The sequence below is a fragment of the Chlorocebus sabaeus genome, chromosome 13, assembly GCF_047675955.1.
Source record: "Chlorocebus sabaeus isolate Y175 chromosome 13, mChlSab1.0.hap1, whole genome shotgun sequence".
In the NCBI taxonomy this organism is placed as follows: Eukaryota; Metazoa; Chordata; class Mammalia; order Primates; family Cercopithecidae; genus Chlorocebus; species Chlorocebus sabaeus.
Window position 1 is genome coordinate 85,894,298 of NC_132916.1, and position 21,062 is coordinate 85,915,359.

At 41.5% G+C, this 21,062-nt stretch overlaps 1 protein-coding gene across 6 annotated transcripts in view; it reads right to left on the reverse strand.

Moving 5' to 3' along the window:
* The window catches only part of CASP8AP2 (caspase 8 associated protein 2), a 46,771-nt gene that overhangs the window by 10,905 nt on the left and 14,804 nt on the right, over positions 1 to 21,062 (reverse strand). For 5 of the 6 annotated variants that reach the window (XR_499812.3, XR_499811.3, XM_008006621.3 and 2 more), the window contains exons 2-7: positions 17,711 to 17,793; positions 11,858 to 11,926; positions 10,163 to 10,263; positions 9,545 to 9,619; positions 7,922 to 8,037; positions 857 to 3,105 (exon numbers count right to left, since the gene is read on the reverse strand). Coding sequence is in view for 3 of the 6 variants with exons in the window: in XM_008006621.3 (XP_008004812.3) it covers positions 857 to 3,105; positions 7,922 to 8,037; positions 9,545 to 9,619; positions 10,163 to 10,263; positions 11,858 to 11,926; positions 17,711 to 17,765 (2,665 nt within the window). In the remaining 3 variants the exon portion in view is untranslated. The remainder of the gene's footprint in view (positions 1 to 856; positions 3,106 to 7,921; positions 8,038 to 9,544; positions 9,620 to 10,162; positions 10,264 to 11,857; positions 11,927 to 17,710; positions 17,794 to 21,062) is intronic. The other variant, XR_499810.3, reaches the window with a different exon arrangement.

The window sequence follows — 21,062 nt, forward strand, 5'->3', positions numbered from 1 at the left end:
AGGAGAATCACTTGGGCTGGGAGGCAGAAGTTGCAGTGAGCCGAGATCACGCCACTGCACTCCAGCCTGGCGACACAGTGAGACTCTGTCTCAGAAAAAAAAAAAAAGAAACAAAAAAACAACTCTGGCTGGGTGCAGGGGCTCACGCCTGTAATCCCAGCACTTTGGGAGGCCAAGATGGGCAGATCACAAGGTCAGGAGTTCGAGACCAGCCTGGCCAATATGGTCAAACCCTGTCTCTACTAAAAAAAACATACAAAAATTAGCTGGGAGTGGTGGCACGTGCCTGTAGTTCCAGCTACTTGGGAGGCTGAGGCAGGAGAATTGCTTGAACTCAGGAGGCGGAAGTTGCAGTGATCAACAAGATCACACCACTGCACTCCAGCCTCAGAGTGAGACTTCATCTAAAAAAAAAACACACAAAAAAAACCTTCCATGTGCACTTCTAGATAACAGGGGCTGAGTAACATGCTGCTTTTTTTTTTTTTGATAGAGTCTTGCTCTGTCACCCAGGCTGGAGTACAGTGGCGCAATCTCTGCTCACTGCAAGCTCCACCTCCTGGGTTCACGCCATTCTCCTTCCTCAGCCTCCTCAGTAGCTGGGATTACAGGCGCTTGCTACCAGACCCAGCTAATTTTTTTGTATTTTTAGTAGAGACGGGGTTTCACTGTGTGAGCCAGGATAGTCTTGATCTCCTGACCTCGTGATCCGCCTGCCTCAGCCTCCCAAAGTGCTGGGATTACAGGCGTGAGCCAATGTGCCCGGCCTACTTTTTATCAAAAAAGAATATCACCAATTTATCTTATGTATTTTACATTCTCAAAAAAAGCAAAGTTATAGAATATAAACTATTACCTTTCTGACTGTTATTATACACTGGAACTTGAGGTGGGCTTTCATTTCTAAGAACTTTTGCTACAGGTCTCACTGGACTATTCAGAGGACTGATGGCTTCTGGAATAGGTCTCAGGTGATTAAGGTCAATGCTCAAAACCGAGTTATCATCATCATGATATACTGAGTTTGTTTCACCAGTTGCCATTCTGTGGTCCACTAACTCAGTCTGCTGAAGTGAAGAATCTAGAGTATCTTTAGGTAAGCAAGGCTCCAAATGACATGACTTACTCTCAACAAGTGGTGTAACTACAACAGAAGGCTCAAATTTTGGGTTATTATCTTCTGAAAGCATTATTGGCAAAATATCAGCTTCCTCAATTGAAGGCTGCAAAATGCTTTCAGTGGTTTCACCCACTGTTGTTGAAAGTGCTACCTTCATTTCCATACCTTCAGAAATACCACAAGAATCTGAATTATCATTTCTTTTGGTATCCAATTCCAATCCAAAGTTTTGAGACACATCTGTTTGTAACACATCCATTACCACAGGAGCTGCTGCCCTTCCATTATTAATGGTTTGTTTCATTCCTGTTGATGGAAATAAGGATTCTGTCTTTTGTATTTCCATAGGAGATGGGAAGGAAGTCTCTGTACCACAAATGGGCACTTCACAATGCATAGTATTGTCAACAGATCTAACTAACAAACTATTTTCTTCTTCCATTTTGGTTTCTGAGATACCAATCCTGGGTTCAGTCACTGCTAAAAGACCAACCTTTGGTTCCAATAATGATGACTTCGTTTCCCCCATGGTATGTTCACTGACAGAGGCCTCCCCCAAGATATGTTCACTGACGGAGGAAACATATGCCACTGTTTTAGCTTGCACTGAAGACTCTGAATCACATACACCACTGGACTTGGGAACATCAGTTGTTTTATGCTGATTATCCTGAGAAACAGGTTGCTTTTTAGCAGGAGAAAGAGTTAAGTTCAATTTTTCCATAAAACTCAATTTTAGGTCTTTGTTTTTTGTTTCATTTGGACCATTCTCAGCTTTCATTGCAAGCTCTTTATTATCTGCTCCTTCAGAAACTCCATTATCAGGGACTTCTCCCTTATCAGTCTTTGGCTCATTCTGTTTCTTTACATCAGAAGTGGTTTTCTTAGTTTCCTTATTAGCCTTCTGAAAATGTTCTGTAGGTACTCTTTTTTCATTTCTAATATGCTTATTATCTTCTTTGCTTTCTCGTTCTCTTTTCCTCTTATCTTCGGTTCTATGTCTTTCTGCTTTTAAAGGTGTATTTTCCCACTGGTGCATAGCATCAACTTCCTTAGAGTCAATGTTTTTGTGAGTTCTACTGTTTGAAAGAAAAGATGGACATCTTCCATCTTGAAAACTATGACTGTTTACACTCCTGTCTCTTTTACAGTCTTCCCATCCTCTTCTCTCTTCTACATGGTATTTACTTGAATTATGAGAAAATGTTGTTATTTCGTTCTTGGAATGAGGAAGTGATGCTCGTTCAGATCTTCTCCAGTGATCTTGGTCCTTTACTACTGACTTAGGTTTTTGATCAACTTTTTTTTCTTCTTTGTCTTGTGATTTAACTTCTTTCCTATTTATATTTTGTGATCTTTCACTTTGTCTTTCTAGTTTTTTGTCACTTTGAGAGTCTACTCGACTGTGTGACCTTTCTCCAGGGGTCTCTTTCTCCCAAGAAGAGTTAATGCGTTCACCTTTATAGTCAGAATCTGAGTTACTTTTAAACTTTGAACTTTTGCTTTCAGTCTTTGGTTCGCCTTTACCATATTTCTCAGGATGTCCTTGTAGCCTTTGACTAGCCTCCAGTATCCTTGGTTCACCATCACCACAGCCAGGACTTAAGTCTTTTCGTACTCTTTCAGTTCCTCTGTTGAACTGGCTATGTCTAATATCTTTTCTTCCTCTTCTACTATCCTCATTTGAGCTACCCTCACCAACCTGATAATGAGAACGCGACCAAACACCATTAGTGCAGTGTTTCTCGACAGATGTAGGTAAATGTGAAGTACTCCTTTTATCAGAATGTGATTTTCCTTCCTTTTCCAGATTTGGCAGTGAAGTGCTATGATGTACGTCTTTAGAAACATCACTTTTAGCTCTGTGATCAGTCTTTGAACAATCATCCAAATGTGGAGATCTAGATTTAAGATCTTTTGTTTTAACTGTATCAAATGTCCTTGCGGTTTTATGATTATTTCGAAAATGTGGAAACTCAGACAATCTATTGAGAAATAAAAACAAAAAAACAAAGTTAAATTATATTTGCAATATTCCAAACTTTATTCACATGAGTAATTCATGATTAAGAAATTACCAGCTTTGGCCAGGCATGGTGACTCATACCTGTAATCCCAGCACTTTGGGAGGCCGAGGCGGGTGGATCACTTGAGGTCAGGAGTTCGAGACCAGCCTGGCCAACATGGTGAAACCCCGTCTCTACCAAAAATACAAAAAAATTAGCCAGGTGTGGTGGCAGGCACCTGTAATCCCAGCTACTTGGGAGGCTGAGGCAGAAGAATTGCTTGAACCTGGGAGGCGGAGGTTGTAGTGAGCTGAGACTGTGCCACTGTACTCCAGCCTGGGTGACAGAGCAAGACTCTGTCTCAGCCTCAACCTCCTGGTTGAGAAAGAAATTACCAGCTTTGGCCAGGTGTGGTGGTTCATGCCTGTAATACCAGCATTTTAGGAGGCCAAGGCAGGAGGATCACTTGTTTGAGCCCAGGAGTTCAAGATCAACCTGGGCAACATAGTGACATCCTGTCTCTAAAAATATTTTTTGTTTTAATTAGTCAGGCATAGTGGTACATGCCTGTGGTCCTAGCTACTTGGAAGGCTGAGGTGGGAGGATCACTTAAGACCAGGAGGCTGAGGCTGCAGTGAGCCATGACTGTGCTATTGCACTCCAGCCTGGGTGACAGAACGAAGTGAGACCCTGTCCCTAAAAAAAAGAAGAAAAAGAAATTACCAGCTTCCAACTAAATTAGCCTGTTTTTAAAACATGAAATTCTCTTTCATGTGCTTTGCTCAAATAAGTTTTGAGGACCTGAGGATCTATCCCAATACTTGCCAATGGCTCTCAGACTTACTTCACCACAGTGCATAACTCCCCAGCTAACCACAAGTTCACTTCTTTTAGAACAAGTGATATTATTTTCTTGCCTTATTCATTCTGGCTCAACTGAAACACAAGGAAAAGTAAAATCTTGCTAAACAACAGAGATGATCAAAGTAAAACTCTACATAATTCTCTATCCTAGTTTTTCTGTTTCACATACAATCCCATAGCAAGCCAAAGCACCAATGGCCATCTTAAGGCGTTATATACTATGCAAAAGTAAAAAGGAATAAAGAGTTGTAATTCTTTCCTAGGAGAATGGTATATATTTACTGTTTAAAACAAACAAAAATCTAAGTCTTAAGGTTTTATATTAGTGTTTAAAAAAACTGGTAGGTTTCCTAGCAATAAAATGCAGATAGCTCAATTTAGCTTTTTTTTTTTGAAACAGGGTCTCCCTCTTTCACCCAGGCTGAGTGCAGCGGCATGATCATGGCTCACTGCAGCCTTGATATCCTAGGCTCAAGCAATCCTCTCACTTCAACCTCCCAAGCAGCTGGGACTACAGGCACACGCCACCACGCCCAGCTAATTTTTAATTTTTCGTAGAGATGGGATCTCACTATGCTGCGCAGGCTGGTCTCAAACTCCCGGACTCAAGCAATTCTCTTGCCTTTGCTTCCCAAAGTACTGGAATTACAAGTGTGAGCCACCGTGCCTGGCCCATTTTAGCTTCTGGTAATAACTTCATCTTCCTGAACTTCTATAATTTCTTTGAAATTTCATATATCTATTTCTAATCAGTATTAAATGTGTAGAAAAACCCAAAACTTAAAAAAATCAGAAATATAGGGCGATTGTTATAAGAGGATTAGAAAAACATACAACCTAAAACAATATGTAAACCTCATATGAACCCTGTTATGAGTTGATTGTGTCTCCTCTCCTGACCAAATTTCATAATTTGAAGTTCTAACCCACTGTTCTTCAGAATATGACCTTATTTAAAGGGTCTTTACAGAAGTAATCAAGTTAAAGTGATGTCCTAAGAGACACAGGAAGTAGACAACCATCTACAACTACAGAGGCCTGAATCAGATCCTTCCTTCAGAGCCCTCAAAAGAAACTAACTTTGCTGACACTTTCATTTTGGACTTCTAGCCTCCGGAACTGTGAGACAAACTTTGGTTGTTTAGGCCATCCATTTCTGGTAGTTTTGTTACACTAACCCAGGAAACCAATATAGATACTGACTCAACTGACCAACTGTTGGTAGATACCTTTGAGATCACTGGGGAAATGTAAACACGAAAAGCACTAACCATAAAAGGAACACCCTTGAAGCTGGGTGCAGTGGCTCATGCCTGTAATCCCAGCACTTTGGAGGGCCAAGGCAGGCAGATCACTTGAGGTCAGGAGTTCGAGGCCAGCCTGGACAAAATCGTGAAACCCCGTCTACTAAAAATACAAAAAACCATTGTTTTTTGTTTTTTTTCTTAAATTTTTTACAGGTGATGCATGCCTGTAATCCCAGCTACTGGGGAGGCTGAAGTGGGAGGATCACTTGAACCCAGCAGGCAAAGGTTGCAATGAGCTGAGATCACGCCACTGCACTGGGCAACAGAGCAAGACTCTGCCTTAAAAAAAAAAAAAAATGCTGGGCACAGGTGGCTCATGCCTGAAATCTCAGCACTTTGGGAGGTCAAGGTGGGTGGATCACCTGAGGTCAGGAGTTCAAGACCAGCCTGACCAACATGGTGAAACTCTGTCCGTGTCTACTAAAAACACAAAAATATTAGCTGGGTGTAGGCTGGGTGCAGTGGCTCATGTCTGTAATCCCAGAACATTGGTAGGCTGAGACAGGTGGGTCACCTGAGGTCAGGAGTTCGAGACCAGTCTGACCAACATGGTGAAACCCTGTCTCTACTAAAAATACAAAAATTAGCCAGTGTAGTGGTGGGTGCCTGTAATCCCAGCTACTCAGGAGGCTGACGCAGGAGAATGTTTGAACCCAGGAGGTGGAGGTTGAAGTAAGCTGAGATCACGCCACTGCACTCCAGCTGGGCAACAGAGCGAGACTGTCTCAAAATATAAAACAAAATTTCTCTTTAATTAGCCAGGTGTGGTGGCAAGTGCCTGTAATCCCGGCTACCCGGGAGGCAGAGCTGCTTGAACCTGAGAGGCAAAGGTTGTGGTGAGCCGAGACTGCACCATCGCACTCCAGCCTGGGCAACAGAGTGAGGCTCTGTCTCGGGGGAAAAAAAAAAAAAAAAAGGGCTGGACACAGTGGCTCATGCCTGTAATCCCAGCACTTTGGGAGGCTGAGGCGGGCGGATCATGAGGTCAAGAGATCAAGACCATCCTGGCCAACATGGTAAAACCCCATCTCTACTAAAAATATAAAAATTAGCTGGGCATGGTGGCGTGTGCCTGTAGTCCTAGCTACTCAGGAGGCTGAGGCAGGAGAATTGCTTGAACCCAGGACGGGGAGGTTGCAGTGAGCCAAGATCGTGCCACTGCACTGCAGCCTGGCGACAGAGTGAGACTCCATCTCAAAAAAAAAAAAAAAACAACAGTGAGTTAGTAGAAAGAAAGAAAATGAAAACAAGTTTAGACAACTTTTTCAGAGGTTTGGCTATGAAGATATGAACTTCTCTCTGGAGCAAAATATTGCCTCCAACCAATAAAAGAGAGAAATGAATGGAGAAAATCCCTTTGACAAAGGAAAGAATATACAATTGAGGGATAGTATAAAGGCTGTTGATTAATAGGGTACATGAGCACAGATGCCCTCTTGATATTTTAGTAATTTAGTGGGGACCTAAAAGAACCCACGACATATACACCATCATCTCATCAGGGCAAACAGTAGTAGAGCAAGAACTCAGTGTTTTAGGAAACTAAATATATTCAGAGAAATATGTAGCAATGTTCTATTTTTATTTGCTTCCTTTTCTTTTGAGATAGAGTCAGGCTGTCACCAAGGATGGAATGCAGTGGTATGACCTCAGCTCACTGCAACCTCTGCCTCCCAGCTTCAAGTGATTCTCCTGCCTCAGCCTCCCAAGTAGGTAGAATTATAGGTATCCACCACCACGCCTGGCTAATTTTTTTTTTTTTTTTGAGATGGAGTTTCACTCTCGTTGCCCAGGCTGGAGTGCAATGGCACAATCTCGGCAACCTCTGCCTCCTGGGTTCAAGAGATTCTCCTGCCTCAGCCTCCCGAGTAGCTGTGATTCTGGGTATGCACCACCATGTCCAGCGAATTTTGTATTTTTCTTTTCTTTTAATAGAGATGGGGTTTCACCATGTTGGTCAGGCTGGTCTTGATCTCCTGACCTCAGATGATCTGCCCACCTTGGCCTCCCAAAATGCTAGGATTACAGGCATGAGCCACTGCGCCCAGCCAAATATTTGTATTTTTAGTAGAGACAGGGTTTCACCCTGTTGGCCAGGCTGGTCTACAACTCTTGAGCTCCAGTGACCTGTCCCCCTCAGCCTCCCAAAGTGCTGGGATTACAGGTACAAGCCACTGAGCCTGGCCACAATGTTCTATTAATAATCACATACGGGCCAGGCATGATGGCTCACCCTTATAATCCTAACACTTTGGGAGGCAGAGGCAGTAGGATCACTTGAGGCCAGGAGTTCAAGACCAGTGTGGGCTACATAGTGAGACCCTGTCTCCACCAAAAATAAAAAATAAAAAAAATCAGGCAGACATGGTGTTGTACACCTGTTGTCTCAGCTACTTGGAAGGCTGAGGAAGGAGGATCCCGTGAGCTCAGGAGGTGGAGGTTGCACTGACTTATAATTACACCACTGCATTTCAGCCTGGGTGACAAAATGAGACCCTGTCTCTGAAAAAAAAAAAAACAAACAGAAAACAAAAACCATTATTTTCATCTTTCCTCTCAAAGTTAAAAATATTCCACATATCGATACCCACGTAATTTATAACAACTACACCGCTCAGTAATACCTTTGGTGAAGATTACTTATTTCTTCATCCTTGCGGTTTATTTCCACCCTGGCAGTTTTGATAAGTGCTGAAATATTCTTCTTAAGAGACTGGTTTTCATTTATTAAGCTGAAATTCTAAAACACCACAAAATATATTAATAAAGTACATACCTACAGGGTTACTAATACTACTACATATATTAGCTGATAATTATCGAATGTTAACTACATGCAGGCATCACACATTTATAAGCCATATGAGGAGTACTATTATCCCCCTTATACAGGTGGGAAAGCTGAGACTATGAGAAGATAACTGGCACCAGAAATAGTCCCACTTAAAGTGAAACTACTTAAAACAGAGATTGAAATGAAAAACCAATGAACAGTAGAAAAAGTAAGTTCTGCCTGGCCATGATCTTGAAAATTGAAAATAAAAATGATAAGAATTAGGTTATATTCAACAGCTTTGGTTAAACTTACAAAGATGTATTAGTCCGGTCTGGGTGCGGTGGCTCATGCCTGTAATCCCAGGACTTCGGGAGGCCGAGGCGGGTGAATCACCTAAGGTCAGGAGTTCAAGACCAGCCTGGCCAACATGCTGAAACCCTGTCTCTACTAAAAATATAAACATTAGACAGATGTCATGGCGGGTGCCTGTAATCCCAGCTACTTGGGAGGCTGAGGCAGGGGAACCGCTTGAGCGTGGGAGGCGGAGGTTGCAGTGAGCTGGAGATGGCAGTGAGCCGAGATTGTGCCACTGCACTCCAGCGTGGCAACAGAGCAAGGCTTCGTCAAAAAAAAAAAAAAAAAAAAAGATGTATTAGTCCCTAAGATAAACTAAGAAAGAATTGATAGTTCACTGGTTCTTTCAGGGGAAAGAGAAGGAAGAGAAACAATTTTACTAAAAAGTAAAAACTAGAACAGGACATGACATTCCTGATTTTTGCAGCGCAGTCACAAAATGGGTCATTCTGGCAAAAGCTGTGATGGCATCATCAGTGTCCCCCAAGAGCCATTTTAGACCCATATCTTTGTTCCTCAAAACCATTGTTTTAAACCAGTTGTCATCATCTCCACAAATTTTCTATTAATTAACTATTAATTGACCTAAGTCTAACAGACCCTTTATATCAATGTCATTTAACAAATCAAGCCGTTTTATCAGTTTCATCAACTCGGGAAATAATGCATATTTGCCATATTTGCTATTTCATTCAATTTCATCAACCCAGGAAATAACGCATTCTTGCCATATTTGCTATTTCATTTAATACTAAAAGAAAGCTTTTTTTATAAACTGTCAACACTTTAACATTTTAATTTCTATTTATAACAACTTTTTTTTTTTTTAAGTGCTAGTGTCTTCCTCTGTCACCCAGGCTGGAGTGCAGTGGCACAATCACAGCTCACTGTAACTTCAAACTCCTGAGTTCAAGGGTCCTCCCTCCTCAGCCTCCTAAGTAGCTAGGGGGGCCATACACAGCTAATTGTTTTATTTTTTTGTAGAGATGAGGTTTCGCTACCTTGCCAAGACTGTGCTCAAACAATCCTCCCACTTCTGCCTCTCAAAGTGCTGAAATTACTGGTGTGAGTCACTGTGCCTGGTAATTTGTTTTTTATGTTTTCATTTATACCCTACCTGTGTCTGTATTTCTTTAAACTTTTTCATCAGCTCTTTCATTTGCAGTTGACATTTTCCATATTCTACTTGCAACTATAAAATATAAAAGGATTAAGTATCATTCAAAATTATTTTCTTAGTTTAATTGGCATTTCAAAATATTTTAAAATTTGCAAATCAATTCACTAAGAAGGCAGATGAGGTCTACTTCTACCAGAAAAATTACCAGTTTTAAAGTTAAGCCTACAAATAATCTATTTTGTTTAGTTTCACATTCAACATCCAAACCTTAAAATTCAAATATAGTAGAAAGAAACAGAAGTCTCAGGACATTTTATGCAACATATAATTTAACTTTGTACATATTATGAAAAGAAAAAATGTTATAACACTGCCTGTTAAGGTTTTATACTCAGATGCTTAAATTGGGTCAAACAAAATTGTAACTAAATTTAGACAAGTATTCAGAAAACATTCCTTTAAAAAGCAGGTCTGAAGACAAAAACTGACTTAAATATTTATTAATCTAAGAGCTAAGTTCCTAAACAAAATATTGTTCAAAACTAAGCTGTTGACTGCTCTTCAGAAGCTACAAAACAGTAAATAACTGTCCTTAATAATTGTAGCAACCCATACATCATTATATGTTGCCTCCTTTGCAGTTCCTTCTTCAGTCAGGATCTCTTCGTATAAGTCCAAACAATTTCTTGATGGTACACAGGATTTGGAAGCACTGTCTAAAAACAAACAAACAAACAAACAAAAAAACCTTCCATTAAATTACTTGTTATACTTTTTTGTTTTGTTTTTTGAGTCTCACTCTGTCACCCACGCTAGAGTGCAGTGGCAGTGGTGCAAATCTTGGCTCACTGTAGCATCACCCTCCCAGGTTCAAGCCATTTTCATGCCTCAGCCTCCCAAGTAGCTGGGATTACAGGTGCACACTCCCACGCCCCACTAATTTTTGCATTTTTAGTAGAGATGGTGACATGGTGTTTCACCATGTTGGCCAGGCTGGTCTCGAACTCTTGACCTCAAGAAATCTACCTGCCTTGGCCTCTCAAAGTGAAAATATTTGTTACTCCTTCTTTTTTTTTTGAGATGGAGTCTCCCTCTGTCGTCCAGGCTGGAATGCAGTCACACGATCTTGGCTCAATGCAACCTCCGCCTCCTGGGTTCAAGCGATTCTTCTCCCTCAGCCTCCGTGAGTAGCTGGGACTATAGGCACATGCCACCACGCCCAGCTAATTTTTTTTTTGTATTTTTAGTAGAAACGAGGTTTCACCATGTTGGCCAGGCTGGTCTCGAACTCCTGACCTCAGGTGATCCGCCTGCCTCAGTCTTGCAAAGTGCTGGGATTACAGGCGTGAGCCACCGTGCCCAGCCTTGTTACACTTTTTGATATTTTGTCTACTTCAAAGATTATACATTTCTCCATCTCCTATACTTCATCCTACATTTCACTTCTCCTACATTCCAAATTTATACTGATTTTACAGATGGACTACCAATTTACGTAAATGGTTGTTGTCAACCAAATTAGGTATGAAGATCATAACTGTTCAAAACTTTAAGAAATCTGATAATGGAAAAGGTTTCTAATTTGAATAGGTCATTAGATTCTCAGCATATCACTCTTACTGATACATTTAAAAATACTTACAGTAACTTACACTTTTCAAATGTTCTAATACCATATAGCCTACAAGAATATGAGTGCAGCCAGGCGTGGTGACTTATGCCTGTAATCCCAGCACTTTGAGAGGCCGAGGCAGGCAGATCACGAGGTCAGGAGATCGAGACTATCCAGGCTAACATGGTGAAACCTTGTCTCTACTAAAAATACAAAAAAATTAGCTGGGCGTGGTGGCACGTGCCTGTGGTCCCAGCTACTTGGGCGGCTGAGGCAGGAGAACCACTTGAACCTGGGAGGTGGATGTTGCAGTGAGCCGAGATTAAGCCACTACACTTAATCCTGGGCGACAGAGTGAGACTGTCTCAAAAAAAAAAAAAAAAGAGTATAAGTGAGTAGTAACAGACACCAGCACTAGTTGCACTTCAATAGTAGAAAATGTTTTTGCACAAAGCTCAATCAAATCTGAGACCGAGATGAATAAACCTGTTTGCTAATTTGTTTTTCTGATCAAGCTTTGGTTAAGATTGGGTTCTGGAAGTTATCGTGGGGGAAAAAGAAAGAAAAGAATTACCTCAGTGTAATTACAAAGAATGGGCAAATTGTTTAGGAGCTATGATATACCAGGATTTGGTAACCACAAACAAACACAATGAACTGACCAAAAACATGAAACTATTTTTATGGAATTCACATACCAGAAACAGCACTGTCCAACCCAGCGTATATGTCCAATGAGCCTTCATCATTGTTCTTAAGAGGAGAAGCTGCAAGAAAGGCAAAGACTAGTTAAAAATGACTTTAGGCACTGCGATTTTTCCATTCCTACACTGAAGGACCAGGAAAAGAAAGAGACTTAATAGTTTTGCTTTAAAAAAGAGATAAGCCAGGCACGGTGGCTCACGCCTGTAAACTCGGCACTTTGGGAGGCTGAGTCAGGCGGATTGCTTAAGCTCAGGAGATCAAGACCAGCCTGGACAACACAGCATATCAAAAATAAAAATTTAGCCAGGTGTGGTGGCACATGGGAGGCTGAGGTGGACTGCTTGAGCCCAGAAGGTCAAGGCTGCAGAGAGCCATGACTCTGCCACTGCACTCCAGCCTGGGTGACAGTGCGAGATCCTGTCTCATATATATATTCTACTGAAAGAGTTCCAATACCAGTTACAGTGGAGTAGTTTCTACAAAACCAATCCTCCTGCAGATAACTACTGTAAACACTAAATAAAACATTCGAAGCTATCTAAAGAGCTAGAGCACACCCTAAAGCAGGCAAAAACTGAAAGGGTAGTGACAACTGAAAGAAAATAGCACCTCCCAAGTTCCCTGTCCCCTTTTATTACTGCTTTTTGTAGAAAGACAGGCCCTAGTTGTAGCTATACTGGGCAGTGACAACTCAAGATAGAAACCTCCAGTCCTTTAGTAGCTTGAAGAACTGGAGAAAAGAATTTGTCATAACAGTGACTAGTACACGAAAGGGGAATTACAGAAACCCACAAAGAGCATTACCTAAATTCTGCCCAAATCTCTGGGTGACTCTCAAAAAAGGGTAGAACTCCAAAAAGCCAGCTAAACCTAAAACAGAGATTTCAGTTGCTATTCCAGAAGGGACCGAATCGCAAGTTCAGCTAAGTTAAATATCTGCTAAAATTAAAAACAACTCTTCGGAGGAATGTTAACAGCATCCAGTGTCTCACATTTCATTTATAATGTTGACTATACAATCCAAAGTTACTACATGGTGGCCAGGTGCAGTGACTCACACCTGTATTCCCAGCACTTTGGGAGGCCAAGGCCACAGGATTGCTTGAGCCCATGAGTTTGAGACCAGCCTAGGTAACATGGTGAGACTCTGTCACTACAAAAAAATTAAATGAAAATTAGCTTGAGCATGGTGGCAGATGCCTGTAGTCCTGGCTACTCAGGAGACTGGGGCAGGAGGATGACTTGAACCTAGGAGGTCAAGGCTGCAGTGAGCCATGTTCATGCGACTACACTCCAGCCTGGCTGACAGAGGAAGAATTTGTCTCCAAAAAAACCACACAGACAAGCACAAACTTACTACACAGAAAATCTCAGAAACAATGAAAAAGAACCAAAGCAAAAACCTAAAACTGAAGATTACAATATGTAATATAAAAAATTACTGGATGTGCTCGACAGGAGAACCACTGAACTTGAAGACAGATCAACAGAAATTACCCAATCTGTAGATGAGAGAGACTTTCTTAAAAAAGAACTGAGTCTTAGTGACCTACATGATAATATCAAAAGTTCTCACATAATGTATATCTAGAGTCCAGAAGCAAATAGAGAGTGGGGAGAAACTGCTACTAGAAGGATGCCAAAGAATGCTAGGACTGGAGATGATAAATAAATGAGTAATCACAAAAGACTAATTTTTCTTCTTAATTTCTTTAAGATCCATAGAACTGTTACAGTAAACACTATAGTTTTTTTTTTTTTGAAACAGAGTCTCACTTTGTCACCCAGGATGGAGTGCAACAGTGTGATCTCGGCTCGCTGCAACCTCCGCCCTCTGCCTCCCGGGTCCAAGCAATTCTCCTGTGTCAGCCTACAGCTGGGACTACAGGCGCACGCTGCCACACCCGGCTAATTTTTTGTATTTTGGTAGAGACAGGGTTTCACCATGTTGCCCAGGTTGGTCTTGAACTCCTGTGCTCAGGCAATCCACCCGCGTCGGCCTCCCCAAGTGCTGGGATTACAGGCGTAAGACACCACGCCCAGCTCAGTAAACACCAGCATTTTATTGTGGGGTTCGTAACATGAAAGGCAAGGGAGCAGATAGATGCAACTATACATGCAAGATTCTATATTTCATGTAAAAAGGTACAATACTAGTAAACAGACTACAAAATGTTAAAGATGTATACACTTCCTCGAACAAGTACTAAAAATAATACAAAGAGGTACAGTGAAAAAGCTCATAAATGAAATGCAATTCAAAAATATACTCAAACATTACTAGCAGCACTAGTGCTAAAGGGAGAAAAAAATTTTAAATAAGTAAATATATATTCAAATAATATTTGAAAGAAATCAGAAAAAATAACTGATGCGACAAATTAAACTCAAATATTAAAATGACCTAAATCCAACTACAATAATAAAGAACATTATTCACTGGAATAAAAATAGCAAATCAAATACAAAAGTATTTTATCAGTGTTAAATCTAATGAAACTGAAATTACACTGTATATAAGAGAACCAACCTTTTTATGAAGTACATACTGAAATACTTAGGGGTAAGGGGCCATAATGTATGCAACTTACTCTCAACTGGGTCATGAAAAAAAAATGGGTGTGCATCTAGATGTGTGTGTGTGTTTACAAAGAGAGAGTCTAGGCTGGGCGAGGTGGCTCACGCCTGTAATCCCAACACTTTGGGAGGCCGAGGCAGGCGGATCACTTGAGGTCAGGAGTTAGAGAACAGCCTGGCCAACATGGTGAAACCCCGTCTCTACTAAAAATACAAAAATTAGCCAGGCATAGACCTGTAATCCCAGCTACTCTGGAGGCTGAGGTAGGAGAATCACTTGAACTTGGGAGGCAGAGGTTGCAGTGAGCCGAGTTCGCACCACTGCACCCCAGCCTGGGTGACAGAGCGAGACTCCGTCTCCAAAAAAAAAAAAAGGCAAGACACAAAGTAGAAAGTACACTGTAGCTGTGACTAGTTTTAAAATGTATATGCTTCTCCTACTGCTTCACTTGATTAGCCTAAAAAATATATATACGGGCCGGGCGCGGTGGCTCACGCATGTAATCCCAGCACTTTGGTAGGCCGAGGAGGGCGGCTCATGAGGTCAGGAGATTGAGACCATCCTGGCTAACACGGTTAAACCCCGTCTCTACTGAAAATACAAAAAATTAGCTGGGCGTGGTGGCAGGCGCCTGTAGTCCCAGCTACTCAGGAGGCTGACGCAGGAGAATGATGTGAACCCGGGAGGCAGAGCTTGCAGTGAGCCGAGACTGTGCCACTGTACTCCACCCTGGGCGACAGAGCAAGACTCCGTTTCAAAAGAAAATAATAATAATAATAATAAAAAACCTGGCCAGGCACGGTGGTTCACGCCTATAATCCCAGCACTTTGAGAGACCAAGGTGAGTGGATCACTTGAGGTCAGGAGTTCGATACCAGGCTGGCCAATACGGCAAAACCCTGTCTCCACTAAAAATACCAAAACTTAGCCAGGCATGGTGGTGCACACCTGTAAACTCAGCTACTCAGGAAGCTGAGACAGGAGAATTGCTTGAACCTGGGAGGCGGAGGTTGCAGTGAGCCTAGATCACGCCATTGCACTCCAGCCTGGACAACAAGAGTGAAACTCCATCTCAAAAAAAACATATATATATATATGTGTGTGTGTGTATATATATACACGTATGTGTATAGACAGCGACTTGACAGTGATACATAGAAATAAAAACAGCTGCATCCAGAAAATCAGATTAAATTGTAGCTTTGTCCTTCAAATTTTAACGGTTGCAGATGTGATAAAATTTAATCATTTGTGAATCTAGGTGACAATGCTGTTCATTACATTATATTTCCAATTTTTCTATTTGTTGGCTTAAATTTTTTTTTTTCGAGACAGAATTTTGCTCTTCCCCCAGGCTGGACTGCAATGGCACGACCTCAGCTCACTGCAACCTCCACCTCCCAGTTCAAGTGATTCTCCTGCCTCAGGCTCCCGAGTAGCTGGGATTACAGGTGTGAACCACCACACTCCGCTAATTTTTGTATTTTTAGTAGAGACAGAGTTTCACCATGTTGGTCAGGCTGGTCTTGAACTCCTGACCTCAGGTGGTCCACCTGCCTCGGTCTCCCAAAGTGCCAGAATTACAGGCAAGAGCCATTGCGCCTGGCCTGGCTTAAAATTTTTCAAAGGAAAAACATAAAAGAGAATTACAGTGTAACAACTTGAAACTATATCAGCAAAAATAAACACCAAATAACCCCACCCAGAATGGTTATAATGGCCATAGTTGGTGTGAACTCTTTCATATCTATGAATACTAATTGTTTAAAACATTATTTTAGGCAAAAATGGAATTCTACTAAACATGTTTTATAACTGCCCTTCCTACTCTCCATGGCATAGGAATCACTATTCTGGTCAATAAACATATGCCCATATCTCAACAAATTCAATGAGGTCACAGCATGATTATCATTAAAAGAAAGAGATAATAATGTTATGTCAGTGTCTGGAAGTTTATCTTTTGCATATAATTTAAAATATTTCTATTTTGGGCCAGGCATGGTGGCTCACACCTGTAGTTCCAGCACTATGGGAGGCCAAGGTGGGTGGATCACCTGAGGTCAGGAGTTCGAGATGAGCCAGGCCAACATGGTGAAACTTCGTCTCTTCTAAAAATACAAGAATTAGCCAGGCATGGTGGCAGGCGCCTGTAATCTCAGCTACTCGGGAGGCTGAGCCAGGAGAATTGCTGGAACTCAGGAGACGGAGGTTGCAGTGAGCTGAGACTGCAACACTGCACTCCAGCCCAGGCCAACAACAGCAAGACTCTATCTCAAAAAAAAAAAAAAAAAGAAAAGAAATTCTATTTTATGAGCTTATTTTACTACCAGATATTGACAGTTATTTATTTCTTTTTCAAACTAATCATCCATTGTGACTATCAATTTTTTTTTTTTTTTTTGAGACAGAGTCTCGCTCTGTCATCCAGGCTAGAGTGCAGTGGCTGAAATTACAGGCACATGCCACCACGCTTGGCTAATTTTTGTATTTTTAGTAGAGATGCGGTTTCACCATGTTGGTCACGCTGGTCTCAAACTCCTGACCTCGTGATCTGCCCGCCTCGGCCTCCCAAAGTATCGAGATTATAGGCATGAAACACCGCACCTGGCCCAATTTTTCCCTGAACAACAAACAACCATCAGTGCATTTACTGGAAATATTAACTTCAAGAGTAACAACAACCTATCTTATATATTTTTAGATATAATAATAAAAATCATTATCATTCATATTAGTAAAATCACTAATCTGACTACATTCTGAAGCTTGAAAGCATACAGTAAGTTCACATTTTTAAGCATTCCCATGTACCAGGCATTTTATTGTATTAATTCATTTATGTATAGAGAAAAAAGGCTGATAATGACTGTGTTTTCAATGAGAATAGGTAAACTATTTTGTAATTTAAAAAGTAAAGTTAGGCAAGGAATAGTGGCTCACACCTGTAATCCCAACACTTTGGGAGGCAAAAAGGGAGGGTTGCTTGAGTCCAAGAATTAGAGACCAGCCTAGACCACATAGTGAAACCTTGTCTCTACAAAAAATAAAATGATTAGATGGCCGTGTTGGCATGTGCCTGTAGTCCTAGCTACTCAGGAGGCTGAGGCGAGAGGATTTCTTGAGCTCCGAAGTCTGAAGTCATAGTGAGCTATTGATGGCGCCACTGCACTCCACCCTGGGCAAGTGGGAGAGATCCTGTCTCATTTAAAAAAAAAACAAAAAAACAAAAAAGTAAATTAGAAAGACAATTAAAAGTAGCTCTTACCGGAAAAGACATCAAATAAACTTGTTCCATCACCATTGTCATCATCTGCTGCCATGATCCTATTTCCTTTTGAAAGTCACCACCTACGGTATTAAATATTTTTAAATTTCCACTGTTAAAATAAACCTCACAATTCAGAGAATAAACCTAGCTTCAAAACAAAAAGCAATTTTCAAATTTGGACACATTGAAAAAGCTCACTCTCTATCATTCTTCGTTTTTGGAGACAAAGTCTCACTCTGTCGCTCAAGTTGGAGTGCAGTGGCTTGATCTCCACTCACTGCAACCTCTGCCTTCTGGGTTCAAGTGATTCTCGTGCCTCAGCCTCCCGAGTAGCTGGGATTACAGGAGTGTACCGTAACTGCGATTGCAGGAGTGCACCACCACACCTGGCTAATTTTTGTAATTTTAGTGAAACAGGGTTTTGCCTGTCTGCCACGTTGGCCAGGCTGGTCTTGAACTCCTGGCCTTAAGCAATCCACCCACCTCAGAATCCCAAAGTGCTGGGATTACATGTGTGAGCCCCCGTGCCTGGCCTTTCTCTCTACCATTATTAAAAGCAGATTTGTGTTATCAAAAAAAGTGCCTAATACTTTCTAGTAAAAAGTCAAAACTATAAAGCAAAAATTTTAAACTTGTTAATATGGCTAGGCATGATGGTTCATGCCTCTAATCTCAGCACTTTGGGAGGTCAAGTCAGGTGGATCACTTGAGCCCAGGAGTTTGAGACCAGCCCGGGCAACATGGTGAAACCCCATCTCTACAAAAAACACAAAAATTAGCCGAGTGTAGTAGCCTGTGCCTGTAGTCTCAGCTACTTGGGGGCTGAAACAGGAGGATCACTTGAGCCTGGCAGGCAAATGTTGCAGTGAGCCGAGACAGTGCCATTGCACTGCAGCCTGGGTGACAGAGTGAGACCCTGTCTCAAGAAAAAAAAAAAAAAATTGTTAATATAATTAAGCTATGTACAAAGTAAATGATGCTAATTTTATAAAACAGACCAAAATACAAATTAACTTTTTTTTTTTTTTCTTTAGACAGAGTTTCGCTCTTGTTGCCCAGGCTAGAGCGCAATAGTGCAACTTCTGCTCACCGCAACCTCCACCTCCCGGGTTCAAGCAATTTTCCTGCCTCAGCCTCCCAAGTAGCTGGGATTACAGGCATGCACCACCATGCCCAACTAATTTTGTATTTTTAGTAGAGATGGGGTTTCTCCATGTTTGTCAGGCTGGTCTCGAACTCCTGACCTCAGGTGATCCGCTGGCCTCAGCCTCCCAAAGTGCTGGGATTACAAGCCTGAGCCACCGCGCCCGGCCAAATTAACTTTTGCACTAAAATAAGAACAATCGCTACTATCACAACACACACACACACACACACACACTAGTACTAACAAGAAATACTGATACCAAAAAAAGGTAATCACTTAGACCAAATAGAAAAATGGTCAAAAAACACAGACAAATCATTAAAAAAAAAAAAAGCAAATCTTTTGGAACTAAAAGATGTTTGACTTCACTAAACACAAATTAAAACAATGAGATATGCCATGTTGTGTTGGAAAGTGTTGGCATAGCCAGGCATGGCTACTTATCGTTAGAAAGGCTGCTTACTAAGGCCCTTGGCAGGAGTTTAAGAACTCAAATTTCAGGAGGGTTGCCACAATTTCCAGACCGATAAGAAGTGGCTCGATGTGCCTAAACTGTTCATACAAACAATTTGGTTTATCATAAACACCTGTATCCTTCTGGGAGTCTTAAAATTTTAGTACATGACAGGCAGAAGTGGCCTATGTGACCAGCCCCCAGTAAAAAGCCTGGGCACTGAGTCTCCAACATGCTTCCCAGGTAGACAACATTTCACACCTGCTACCACTAGTTGCTGGGGGAACAAACAGTTAAGGGTATGACTCCACTGGGAGCAAAACCATGGGAACTTTAACGTGGTTTCCTCTAGACTTTACCCCATGGACCTTTTTTCCCTTTGGTGATTGTGCTTTGCATCCTTTCATTGTAATAAATCATAGCTGTGAGTACAACTACATAGTGAATCCTATAAGTCTGGAAAATCATCAAACTTAGGGGTGGTCTTCGGGACTCCTGACATGTTTTCACCAATAACATAGTAAGACAAGCAAATAACAAAAAGTTTGATAGTACACTAGATTGACAAAGGTATGGGAAAAGAGGTACTCTCATAGCTCTCTCAAGTGTACTCTGGTAAAAGCTCTGTGAAAGCAATTTGGCAACAGCTTTGATTAGATTAAAAATTTGATGAAATGTTTAAGTGCAATACTCTGACCTAACAATTTCACATCTAATAATCTGTTACCAGTGTTGTTTATGGTAAAACTAGAAACAACATAAGAATCCAAAACAGTAAAAAAACAAAAACAGGCCGGATTGCAGTGGCTCACGCCTGTAATCCCAGCACTATGGGAGGCCGAAGATGGCGGATTAACTGAGGTTAGGAGTTCGAGATCAGCCTGGCCAACATGGTGAAACCTCGTCTCTACTAACACTACAAAAATTAGCTGGGCGTGGTGGCAGGTGCCTGTAATCCCAGCTACTTGGGAGGCTGAGGCAGGAGAATCACCTGAACCCAGAAGGCGGAGGCTGCAGTGAGCCGAGATTGCGTCACTGAACTCCAGCCTGGGCAACAAGAGTGAAACTCCGTCTCAAAAAAAAAAAAAAAAAAAAAAAGCCTCTCTTCACTAACTTATCTGGCATCCTCTAATCTGCCAGTAAAACCCAATGAATGATTATGGCCACTGAACTATGGCCACTCTGGCCACTTGGGGTTATGAAATTATTAGCAAGCCTGCACCTGCATACTTCTGCTCCCATCAATTGAGATATATGCTTATGTAGTGGAGGGTGTATATCTGCTGCCTGAATCCTGAAGGACAGGAGATGAGCCAAGACCATAGTGCCAGGCTGAAGAGCCAGTGCCCCTGAGAACCCAAACATTCCGAAGAGTATTTGAGAACCTACCAAGAAAAACAGTCTCATCGCTTAAATACAGTAGGCAATGAGCCAGAAAGTTAGCTTAAAAACAGTTTACAGACAAAAGGGCAGCATGGATCTCTAAAGTTGTCCTGCTGCCATCCAGAGTGCCTTGTAAAAAATAAGCTTATTAGTCCTAATAAATGTATCTATTTGCCAAGCTGGACTCATCTGAATCATTCTTTGGTCTCCTGGCTCCCTCTCTGGGGGAAGGTTTTCTACATACGATTCTGGGTTTTTCTCAAAGCTTACCAATGTATATTTATTGTCAAATCCAATTATGCCCATTTTCATATTTTTCTAAATCACAGTATGATGAAAGATCACATTACCAAAGGGAGTTATTT